This window comes from Myxocyprinus asiaticus, chromosome 34 (genome assembly GCF_019703515.2).
Source record: "Myxocyprinus asiaticus isolate MX2 ecotype Aquarium Trade chromosome 34, UBuf_Myxa_2, whole genome shotgun sequence".
Lineage (NCBI taxonomy): Eukaryota > Metazoa > Chordata > Actinopteri > Cypriniformes > Catostomidae > Myxocyprinus > Myxocyprinus asiaticus.
In genome coordinates, this window is record NC_059377.1 from 627,762 (window position 1) to 640,019 (window position 12,258).

Sequence of the window (12,258 nt, forward strand, 5' to 3'; positions counted from 1 at the left end):
ATATATATATATATATATATATATATATATATATATATATATATGTATGTATGTATGAATGTATGTATGTGTGTTTTTTGTTATTATAAGATTTAATAAAAAATGTTAATTACAAAAAAAACATCAGAGAAAGAACAAAATTTTTGTAACTTTACAACACAGAATAAAAGGTTTTATATTTCTAAAATGTATAAAAAAAAAAAAAAAAAGGTTAAAAATAAGTCCATGTGTAACCAATACTTCAATTTCAGACAAACATTTGGTTTCTTGTGTTGCATCTATGCATTTATTTTAACATTTGATTTCAAGGCCTAAAGTAAAAGTTTAAAGTTCAGGAAGGTGTCCTTCCACTTTCTTCAAATCCAAAAAAAAGGAAATAAAATCATCCATCTTCACATGTTTTCGACACCTCGGATTCGCCTGGCGAGCTGTATATCGCGTGGAAACAGTGTGACCCTCTTGGCATGAATAGCACAGAGATTGGCATCAGAGAACAGACGCACCATGAACGCCTCTGCAGCCTGAAGCACATGAAACAACAAGAATTTAACACATTCATATTCAAACTATAAATTTAAAAATTACCACAAACAAAAATGACTCAAAAACTCAAACTGCTGTTTTTGGTGTGAAGTGTGGATTCAATGCAATGCTAAAGAATCACAAGAACCAACATCTAACAAATGACAGAAATATTAGACAGAAGTTCACCCAAAAATAAAAATTCTCTAATCATTTACTCACCCTAATGCCATCCCAGATGTTTATGACATTCCTTCTTCTGCAGAACACAAATATTTTTAGAAGAATATCTCAGCTCTGTAGGTCCATACGATGCAAGTAAATAGCGATCAGGCCTTTCTGAAGCTCCAAAAAGCACAAAGTCAGCATAAATATAATCCATCAGACTCCAGTGGTTTAATCAGTGTCTTCTGAAAAGATCCAGTTGGTTTTGGTTGAGAACAGACCTAAATGTAACTCCTTTTTCACTGTACATCTTGACAGCAGTCTCCTTGGTGATTATTATTTCAGGCTTAATTACACTTCCTATAGTGCCATCTAGCACATGCATCAAGCACTAGGAAGTGTAACCGAGCTTGAAATCACGATCGTGCCTAGAGACTGCAATGGCATGATGTACAGTGAAAAAGGAGCTATATTTTGGTCTGTTCTCACAGGAAGACATTGATTAAACCATTGGAGTCAAATGGATTCCTTTTATGATTACTTTATCTCCTTTTAAGAGCTTCAAAGGCCTGATCACCATTCACTTGCATTGAATGAACCTACAGAGCCCAGATATTCTACTAAAAATCTTAATTTGTATTTACCAGAAGAAAGAAAGTCATACACATCTAAGATGGCATGAGGGTGAGTAAAGTGAATTTTCATTTTTGGGTGAACTATCCTTTTATATATAATGTTATGATTAAGCAAAAGATGAAGGTGGGCTGTAAGGTACTAAAATGTGAGCACAATGCAGCATTCACTATATAGCACAGCCTCAGTGCCTTATTGTTTTTATAAAGTGGATATGGAGTCTCAAGACTGAATGGAATACAATTGAGAATAATGGGAATTACAAAAAGAAAATTAAAAAAAAGAAAAAAGAAAAAATATTTAATGCAACAATAAATCTTTTATACAATAAATGTTTGTGCATTAAATATTTTTCTTTTTTTTATTTTCTTTTTGTAATTGTAATTTTGTAAATATAAAAAATATTATACATGGAAAAAAAATTAAGGCTATTTTTACCTTTTAGGGACATTGTGGCCCTAAAAATAGCCTTAATTTTTTTTCCATGTATAATATTTTTTTCTTCCAACTGATGTTATTTTATTCAAATGTCAAAAATGTTACTCATCATTTACTAACACTCATGCAGTCTCAAACTCATATGACTTTCTTCTGCAGAACACAAACAAAGATATTTTGATGGAGATATGATGTGAATATATCCATACAAGTCAATGGTATCCAACACTTCTAAGCCCCAAAAAGGAAATCAAGGATCATAAAGTTAATCCATACAACTCGATTACACTTCCTTGCAGTCGACGAATGCGCAGTGCGCGTTTTGGACCCCATTGACTTGCATTGTATGAATATAAACAAATGATGCATCTATGCAAATATATATATATATATATATATATATATATTATTGATTAAAAAAACAAGATTGAAGAAACAGAACATACACACACAGATATGCTAATATCTTTGTGTTATGCGGAAGAAACAAACTCATAGGAGTTTGAGACGACTTAAGATGTAAATGATGAGAGAATTATCATTTTTGGGTGGACTATTTACTTAAGCAAATTCATGAAGTGCCATCCTTCTGCTTAGATGGGGTCCCTGACAAAACATTTAATATTAACCAGTCAGCATCCAGGAACAGAACTATCCATTTTAAAATACAATGTAAAAGGCTTAAAAGAATAGTTCACGCAAAAATGAACATTTGCTGATAATTTACTCACCCTCAGGCCATCCAAGATGTATCTCAGTTTATTTCTTCATCAAAACAGAATTTAAGATTTTTAGGATTTCATTTCAGGCCTCCTACTTTAAACATTGCAAGTGAATGTACTCCATTTTTTGACGGTCCAAAATGCATAATTAGGGTACATCAAAATAATCCACACGACTCCAGTTGACAAATAACGTTCTTCTGAACCCAAACGATTGATTATTTTTTAGAAACAAAACAATACTTATATATTTTTTAACTACAAATGTTCACTTCCGTTCATCTCGCGCGCACATGAGAGGGATGACGTTAGCCTGTTGGTGAGGTCATGTGTGGAGGAGGAGGCAGGAAGCGCATCATTATTTATAAGAGAAACTTACACAGACCAAGTGGCGTCCAATTGGGAGACCTGACTTGGCTGAGATGAATCCTCAAGATTCTAATAAAACAAACCATCATACAGTTTGATACATTGTAAGTAATAGGAAGACACACACAGATACACACACACACACACAAAAGAAAGATTATTCACACAATATAAAATTAAATAAAAAAATCATTTCCAAATAATAATAAAAATAATTTAAAAAAAACATTACTGCAGTAAATAACCATCCTTTATTTCGGAGCAATGACATTGTGTTATCTACTTGTGCTTTTATTTAGCAGAAATATATAGGCTATATGACAACGTTTTCACACATACCTGAGTTCGCTGGAAAAACAGCACGGGCACAGCCGATGAATTCAGATACCTTTGTTTCTTTCCATGGTCTGAAATCCTCAGGGGTAATGAAATCCTCAGGGGTAAAATGTTCACTGCACACCCTCCAATATTTGAGAGAATGTAAGGGTGTACTGATATCCAGGTTCAGCGTGATAAGCCAGAGCTTCAATCGCTCATGATCATGTACAGGCAATCGATGAAAAGTTTATATTTTTCCCAGCGTGCATTTTCTTTGGGGTTTCTGAAGGTTGAAGCATCCAGGATACACACACCAAATGGCCATTTTGAACAATACACTTATACAAATCTACAGCAAAGACAATTAAACTTTTGTACAGCGCTCCTTCTCTTGTAAACAATGACGTGCTTCCTGCCTCCACGCGTGACCTTACCAATGAGTTTATGTCATCGCTCTCATGAGCGTGCGTCACAGAGATGTACCGAAATGAACATTTGCAGTCAAAAAGTATATAAGTATTGATTTGTTTCTAAAAATTATCAATCGTTTGGGTTCAGAAGAACTTTATTTGTCGACTGGAGTCATGTGGATTTTGATGCACCCTAAATATGTATTTTGGACCATCAATTCTACATTCTCTTGCATTGTTTAAAGGAGGAGGCCTGAAATGAAATCCTAAAAATCTTAAATTCTGTTTTGATGAAGAAAGAAACTCAGATACACCTTGGATGGCCTGAGGGTGAGTAAATTATCAGCAAATTTTCATTTTTGGGTGAACTATTCCTTTAAATATCACCTACCTCTTGTAAAGCCATCAGCGCATATCCCTGCCACATCAGGTGCTCTCGACTGAATGTCTGGCAGACCTCTCGCACCTGTTATCAAAAATGAATACTTGACAATGTTTGTATCACTCTAACACCTTTCCTATAGAGGTCTTGAAAATAATAAACATTAATTAAATGTTTTACACATAAGTAGTGCTGGTTGCTGCTTATTCATTATTGGAAAGAGATACTCTTGTCACAGGGCTCGTCATGGGGTAAAAAAAAGTGAATGAAGGATGCTCAGAATCACAATGTGAACTGTACCAGTCGTGAAAATGGGCCCTTGCGCAGCAACAGATCCGTAGACTTCTGATATTTGCGTATCTCCATTAGAGCTCGCGTGCCAGGGCGAAACCTGTGCTTCTTGCGTGGGGATGCCTCTAGAAAAGACAGTACACATAAAGCTAGTTATGTAGTTGATGCTTTGACTTACAGTTCAGTTTTTACAGGTTCAGTTCATTTGGAGATACCTGTGGTTATTGAATCCCACCAGTCACATTTGTAACAAAATGCTGTGGAGTTTGAAGAGTCTTTAAAAGATTTATTGATGCATTTTACAGATGTGTCAACTATAAATGAAAAGTGCACACTGCCATGATTTCATGTGGACATTTTACATGGCTGGTGTAAATAGTCACATGACCAGAGCCAATTCATTCCAGTTTGCCCCTTGAAAAGAAAAGCAAATTAAAAAGAGATGCACTGATGTATTTGTCCAGATAAAATTGGAGATCTGACAAATTTTTTTTTAAAACAGATGATGATCCTTCTGACTCATGCTCTGTAAGCCCTTTTCTACCGACATGGTTTGGGGGCAGGTTTCTGGGCCGGTGCGAATTCTTGAACTGTTCCGCATGGTTCCACCGATTAGGTCAGTGGGCGGGTTAACATTTTGTCACCAGGTAAAGTTTTGCCAAAAAACAACAGTAGCTGCAGCAAGGATTACTTCTTCACTCTAAAACAACAATAAAAAACCCACAAAAATGTCAGACATCAAAAGCGTTCAGGAATCGTGGACGAAACGAGCAATCTATTTGCAATATGGTCTTCTGTGATAAGCTAGAGAGATTGCAAGGGCAGGGGGTGGAGTCTACAAGGAGATAAGGCAAGAAATTATGCACTCCAGTGTCTCGAGACAAACAACGGTACCATGGGCACGGCCAGGAGCATGTAATAATTTGGTATTATGAAATAAAAGCCCCCTGATCCACAAGTCAGGCAAATGTGATACCATTTGAAAGCTTAGAATCTGAACATTACACAGCACTCCATCACTTTTGTATTCATGTTACATAAAATAAGACCTGAAAGTCTCTGTGTCACAAATGAGCACCACCTTTTGGTAATGATGTAGAAATATAAATATGAGTGTGTTTCATAAAGCACATAAATACCATATATCAAATGAGAGCTCTCATTCTCAGGAATGGGATATGTAGTTTTTGTTGTCATAACACCAAAGTTTGAATGCTTATCAAAAGAATCACAGAGTGACATATGATCTCTGAAAGACAATAAATACAAACGTCTCATGTCTGTTCATCACTGCTTCTGTAACCCAATAGCTACAAACTTTATCAGCTTAAGTTAGTTTCTTTCAAATGAGCTATTATTTACTTGTCTGTTAGCTTGCTTGGGTAAATAATCCAATGATATGTCTCAGAAGTTCAGAACTAAATATGCAGTCCAGTAGAAAAAGTATGATAAATCATCGGCAAAATATGTTCTTAACTATTTATGATGAAATGTTATACATCATCTATACGGAGGATCTCAGCTTTCCAAAGACAACAAGATTGAGCTTCTAGACAACCCAGAAGCCGAGATATGTTACGAATCAGTGAGAAAAGGTCTAAAGGCCTTTGCACACCAAAGGTGACACGCTTATGAGAGGTGAATCACCGAGGAATGGCCCATAGAACGCGACATGTTCGCCGTTAGCACATTAATGCCTTTACAATAAGTGGCACTAGGGCGGCACGATAATGGTCAAAATGATAATCATTATTTTGCTCAAAATTGTAATCACGATTATTAATCACAATTATTCTATGATTTGTGAATTTTTATATAAATAAAAATCACTGTTGCCATGCCACTGCTTAGATATCGTACGAGTTTATGAGTATCGTATGTGTGCTGCTCTGAGGCTAATGACACAGTGTTTCAGTGGTTCTCTGCTCGATACAAACAAATACCATCTTCTTGTGCTCTAATTATGTTATAGGAATAAACAGATGTGTTTGGAATTCAGTTCGTGTGGCTTGCTAACATGCGCTGACCGTGTTATATATAAATCGCTACTGATTTACCTCAATTGCACATTTGTGTAATTCCTAATATGTTTGGACATTACAAGTTCCTAAACAAATTTAAAGTTTCTCCAAGGCACCGGGGTTTTGTGGACCAAGGAGAAGATGAGAGCATTTTACCATGTATGGAAGGAGGAGCACAGCACAAAGCTGTTTTCAACTCAGACTAAACACAGAAACATCAACAAAGTCTTCCTTCAGTTTTCTGCCAAAATAAAGGCTTGAGAAAATGTGGCAATGCTGCTTACTAAATTATTACAGACATACTATTGTATATTGCAATAAACTATTAATAATAATGTAATATATATATATATATATATATATATATATATATATATATATATTATTTTTTTTTTAAAGACAGAAGTGTGAACACCCTACAGATTAACTCTTTCTATTGGCAGTTAAGCATGGGCAAAATGTTCCTTAATTTTTGTCAAAAGCAATCAACTAGTAGTTAGAACATTTTTCAACATGAGAGCTGCTGTTTAATGTAATTTTATGTTTATTTCCCCCATTTTAGAATTGATATCATAGTAGTCGCAACAGTGATATTTTTGTCCAAATTGTGCTGCCCTGTAATAAAAACGAAAAAAAGAATAATCATGATTAATATTCGTGATTAAATCTTTGAGCAAAATATTCATGAGTATAATTTTTAACTACAGTGTTATCAAGCAGCCCTAATCATGATGCATGTTTTCATGGTATGAGTGGCCAGCTTCACACATTAATTTTGAAGCGTGCAGCACAAGCAGATTATATACATTTATTTAATTAAATTAAAGCCTTTTGCAGTTTAATAACCCCACTTTTCAATTTTTATTACTGGATTCTGTTATTTTTTTCAGTGTTTCCCGCATCGCGAAAATCATAGGGCCCTTCATGTGGTGACCGCGGTATAAGTGGACTCCCATCGTTGAACTATTAAACATTTATTCACGTCCAGAGGTGTAAAGGCTGCATCACCACGATTCCACCTCAGGGTGTGAATTCATAAAAATAAGAAAAATATCGCACAATATCGGTAATCGGTGATTTTTCCCCCTCCAAAATCAGTCTCAAAAATCCCATATCGGTCGGGCTCTAATAAATATATATATATATATATATATATATATATATACACACACATACATATATACAGTTGTGCTCAAATGTTTGCATAGCCTTGGAGAATTGGTAATTTATGTACCATTTTTAAAGAAAACATGAGTGAGCAGGCAAAACACATTTCTTTTATTTCTTATGGGATTCATATTCAACGGTAGGTTATAACAGAACGGCACAATCTTAAAACAAAACATGGCAACAAAGAAAAAAATGAAATGACCCCTGTTCAAAAGTCTGCATACCCTTAGTTCTTAATACTGTGTATTGCCCCCTTTAGCATCAATGACAGCGTGCAGTCTTTTGTAATAGTTGTCTATGAGGCCCCAAATTCTTGCAGGTGGTATAGCTGCCCATTCGTCTTGGTAAAATGCCTCCAAAGTCTTTGGTCGTCTTGCATGAACCGCACGTTTGAGATCTCCCCAGAGTGGCTCGATGATATTAAGGTCAGGAGACTGTGATGGCCACTCCTGAACCTTCACCTTTTTCTGCTGTAACCACTGGAGGGTCAACTTGGCCTTGTGCTTAGGGTCACTGTCGTGTGGAAAGTCCAAGAGCGTCCCATGCACGGCTTTCATGCAGAAGAATGCAAATTGTCTGCCAGTATTTTCTGATAACATGCTGCATTCATCTTGCCATCAATTTTCACAAGATTCCCCATGCCTTTAGAGCTCACACACTCCCAAAACATCAGTGAGCCACCACCATGCTTCACAGTGGGGATGGTATATAGGCCTTGTTGACCCCTCTCCAAACAAAGCTCTATTTTGGTCTCATCAATCCAAATTACAGTGTGCCAGAAGCTGTGATGCATGTCAAGGTGTTGTCGGGCATATTGTAACCGGGCTTTTTTGTGGCATTGGCGCAGTAAAGGCTTCTTTCTGGAAACTCGACCATGCAGCTCATTTTTGTTCAAGTATCGTCGTATTGTGCTCCTTGAAACAACCACACCATCTTTTTCCAGAGCAGCCTGTATTTCTCCTGAGGTTACCTGTGGGTTTTTCTTTGTATCCCGAACAATTCTTCTGGCAGTTGTGGCTGAAATCTTTCTTGGTCTACCTGACCTTGGCTTGGTATCAAGAGATCCCCGAATTTTCCACTTCTTAATAAGTGATTGAACAGTACTGACTGGCATTTTCAGGGCTTTGGATATCTTTTTATATCCTTTTCCATCTTTATAAAGTTCCATTACCTTGTTACACAGGTCTTTTGACAGTTCTTTTCTGTTCCCCATGGCTCAGTATCTAGCCTGCTCAGTGCATCCACGTGAGAGCTAACAAACTCATTGACTATTTATACACAGACACTAATTTCAATTTAAAAAGCCACAGGTGTGGGAAATTAAACTTTAATTGCCATTTAAAGCTGTGTGTGTCACCTTGTGTGTCTGTAACAAGGCCAAACATTCAAGGGTATGTAAACTTTTGATCAGGGCCATTTGGGTGATTTATGTTATCATTATGATTTAAAAAGGAGCCAAACAACTGTGATAATAAATGGCTTCATATGATCACTATCCTTAAATAAAAGTTTTTTTGCATGATCAGTCAAATTTTCAAAATCAATGCCAAAATTTCACAATTTCTGCCAGGGTATGCAAACTTTTGAGCACGGAGCCCCGATACACCTGTTTATCACCTATTCTACCAGATACGGCTAACTCTGTTTGCGATACAGCACGGCCACATATTATCAGAAGAGGAGCAAATCTATGAAATCTTCAGTCAATGGTCTACTCGGAGCCGCCAAACGTGGTATCTGAAGAAAATACTCGTGTTGCGAAGATGGTTCTGGTAAACTCAAGATCTCTTCATAATAAAACATTCATTTTAAATGATTAAATCGCAGGACTTGGACCTCTTATACATAATGGAGACTTGGCTTCGCATCGGTGAGTTGGATCCTTTAATTAAGCTTTCTCCAAATGGATATGATTTCTTTAGTTCCTCCAGGACTGTGGGGCGAGGTGGGGGATTGGCTTCAGTTTTTAGAAACATTTTTAAGTGCCGATTGCTCCCCAAGGATCAACATAACTCCTTTGAAGTACAACTACTACAGGCTCAGCTGCCTAGTCGAGTACTCTGTGCTCTCATTTATAGGCCACCTAACTATAAGGACTTTATTCAGGAATTTGCTGGTTTTCTCTCTAACATTCTGCCTACTACGGACAATCGTATTATTCTTGATGACTTTAATATTCATATCTGCTGTCCTTCCAAGCCACTGGTTAGGGAGTTTGTGCAGATTATTGACTCTTTTAATCTCACCCAGCATATTTCTGGCCCTACTCATGAGCACGGTCATACACTTTATCTTGTTTTATCTTTTGGCACTTCTGCACAAAATGTTGAAATCTCTGATTTTTGTCTATCTGATCATAAGCCTGTTGTTTTTAATGTTATATTGCCTGGGCAAATTTTAAAATCGTACTCTCTGGGTCTTTTTCTCGCCTCGTTACCACGGCTATGGCTAGTCATTTTTCGGAGGCTTTCTCCACTTTTTCTGAAAGCACTCTGAAATTATTAAAATTTAGGAACAGAAGAGATAGTTACCCATTTTAATAATACCTGCACTTCCATCTTAGACTCTGTCACTCCTTTTAAAATTCCAAAACCTAAACTTAGGACAGAACCTTGGTTGAATAGTAATGCACAAGCTCTCAGACAGGACTGTAGGAAAGCTGAGCGTAAATGGAAAAAAGACAAACTGCAAGTGTCTTATGAACTCATGAAAAATGCTCTGTTTACAAACATTCTATAAAAGACGCAAAAAACAAATATCTTTCTGAAGTAATATCAAATAATTCTCATAAACCCAAAGTTCTGTTTAATACAATAACTAAAATCTTCTCTCCTACTACTAATTCAGGCTTTGACGCTACACCTGAGACTTGTACAGCATTTTTAGATTTTTTTATGGGTAAGGTGGATGTCCTATGATCTAGTATGACTATTAGTAGTCTTGACCTCTCTGAACCAGTCACCTGCTCTGCTCTGTTTGATCGGTTCGAACCAATATCCCTCACAGGGCTTATGGATATAGTCCAACAGATTAAGCCTACCACCTCTTCTGTTGATGTTATTCCCACCTGGCTCTTTAGAGAGGTGCTGGATACTATTGGCTCTAGTGTATTGGCCATTTTAAATAGCTCTTTGAACAGTGGCTGTGTTCCGTCATGCCTTAAGCAGGCAGTGATCAGGCCACTTCTCAAGAAGCCTAATTTAAATACCGATCTTAAAAATTTCAGACCCATATCTAAACTGCCTTTATCAAAAATCTTGGAGAAAATTGTCTTTAATCAGCTTTCCCTATTTGTCTCAGGTAACAATATTCTAGATAAATTTCAATCAGGTTTTAGGTCACAACATAGCACTGAGTCTGCACTTCTCAAGGTGTCGAACGATTTATTGCTCACTCTGGATTCCGGTAAATCTAAAGTTCTAATGTTACTCGATCTCAGTGCTGCATTCGATTCAGTTAACCACGCTATCCTTCTTAAATATTTAAGGGATGAGGTTGGCATCAAGGGCACTGTTTTAGATTGGTTTACTTCATACCTCTCAGATAGGACTGTGAGGGTTTCGACTGGAAATTCTTCCTCTGCATTGCTCACTTGTGGGGTACCCCAAGGGTCCCTATTGGGACCCATTCTATTTTCTCTCTATATGCTCCCTTTGGGTTCTATCATGAGAAAATATAATATTTCATATCATTGCTATGCCGACGATACTCGGCTATATATTCCTCTTAGTTCTGATTACTCTGTGCTTTAAAATGCGTTGAGGACATTAAATGCTGGACTGCATAAAACTTTCTCCAATTAAATGAGAGCAAAACTGAGGTTGTTGTGTTTGGTCTCCCTGATGCTGTCTCTGATATCACTAGGAAACTAGATACTCTGTCTTCAAATGTTCATCCTTTTGCAAAAAACCTAGGTGTGATTTTTGACTCAGAGCTAAATTTTGGAAAACAGATAAATGCTGTGGTGAGGAGTAGCTTTTTTCAAATCAGGCAAATAGCCAAATTAAAACCTCTGCTCTCATTTAAGGATCTGGAGATAGTTATCCATGCCTTCATCTCATCTAGACTTGACTATTCCAATGCACTGTATATGGGTCTAAATCACTCATCTCTGTATCGCCTGCAGTTGGTTCAAAACACAGCTGCTAGGATGTTTACGGATGCTAGGAACCTTGTCAGCGATACAATCAAGCAGTTTTATTTTACAAAATATTTTCCAGGACAAATAACTATTTTCCAAGACTGGAAAACTGCTTTGCAAAATAACAGGGCCCGTATTCACAAAGATTTGTATCTTACCACTAGGAGTTCTCCAAAGAGTTCCTTGCTAGGAGTTTTGCTTAAAAGTATTCACAAAACTGTTAAGAGCAAGGAAATCGAGGAAATCTTAAGATAAGAGTAAGGTGGAATTGATCTCGTTGCTATGGATAACATCACGTTTTATAATCACGCTCTTTTAAATCGCCCTCAGTGATTGGTAGACAGGGAACCGCTATTTGTCAGCTAAGACAGACAACAAGATATATATACACTACCAGTCAAATGTTTTGAAACACTTATTCTTTATTATAATTTTTTTTTCTTCACATTTTAGAATAATAGTAAAGTCATCAAAACTATGGAATAACATAAATGGAACCATGGGAATTATGTTGTGACTAAACAAAATCCAAAATAAATCAAAACTGTGTTATATTTTAGCACCTTCAAAGTAGTCACACTTTGCCTAGAATTTGCAGACATGTACTCTTGACATTTCTCAACCAGCTTCTTGAGGTGTCACCCTGGGATGCTTTTTAAACAGTATTGAAGCAGTT

The 12,258-nt window shown here is 36.6% G+C and overlaps 1 protein-coding gene across 2 annotated transcripts in view; it reads right to left on the bottom strand.

Annotated features, from left to right (window-relative positions):
* Window positions 1-204: 204 nt before the first annotated feature.
* The window catches only part of LOC127425154 (histone H3-like centromeric protein A), a 36,079-nt gene continuing 24,025 nt past the window's right edge, over window positions 205-12,258 (bottom strand). For both annotated transcript variants that reach the window (XM_051670852.1, XM_051670851.1), the window contains exons 3-5: window positions 4,260-4,375; window positions 3,969-4,043; window positions 205-521 (exon numbers count right to left, since the gene is read on the bottom strand). In XM_051670852.1, coding sequence (XP_051526812.1) covers window positions 393-521; window positions 3,969-4,043; window positions 4,260-4,375 — 320 coding nt within the window. In that variant the 3' untranslated portion in view covers window positions 205-392. The remainder of the gene's footprint in view (window positions 522-3,968; window positions 4,044-4,259; window positions 4,376-12,258) is intronic.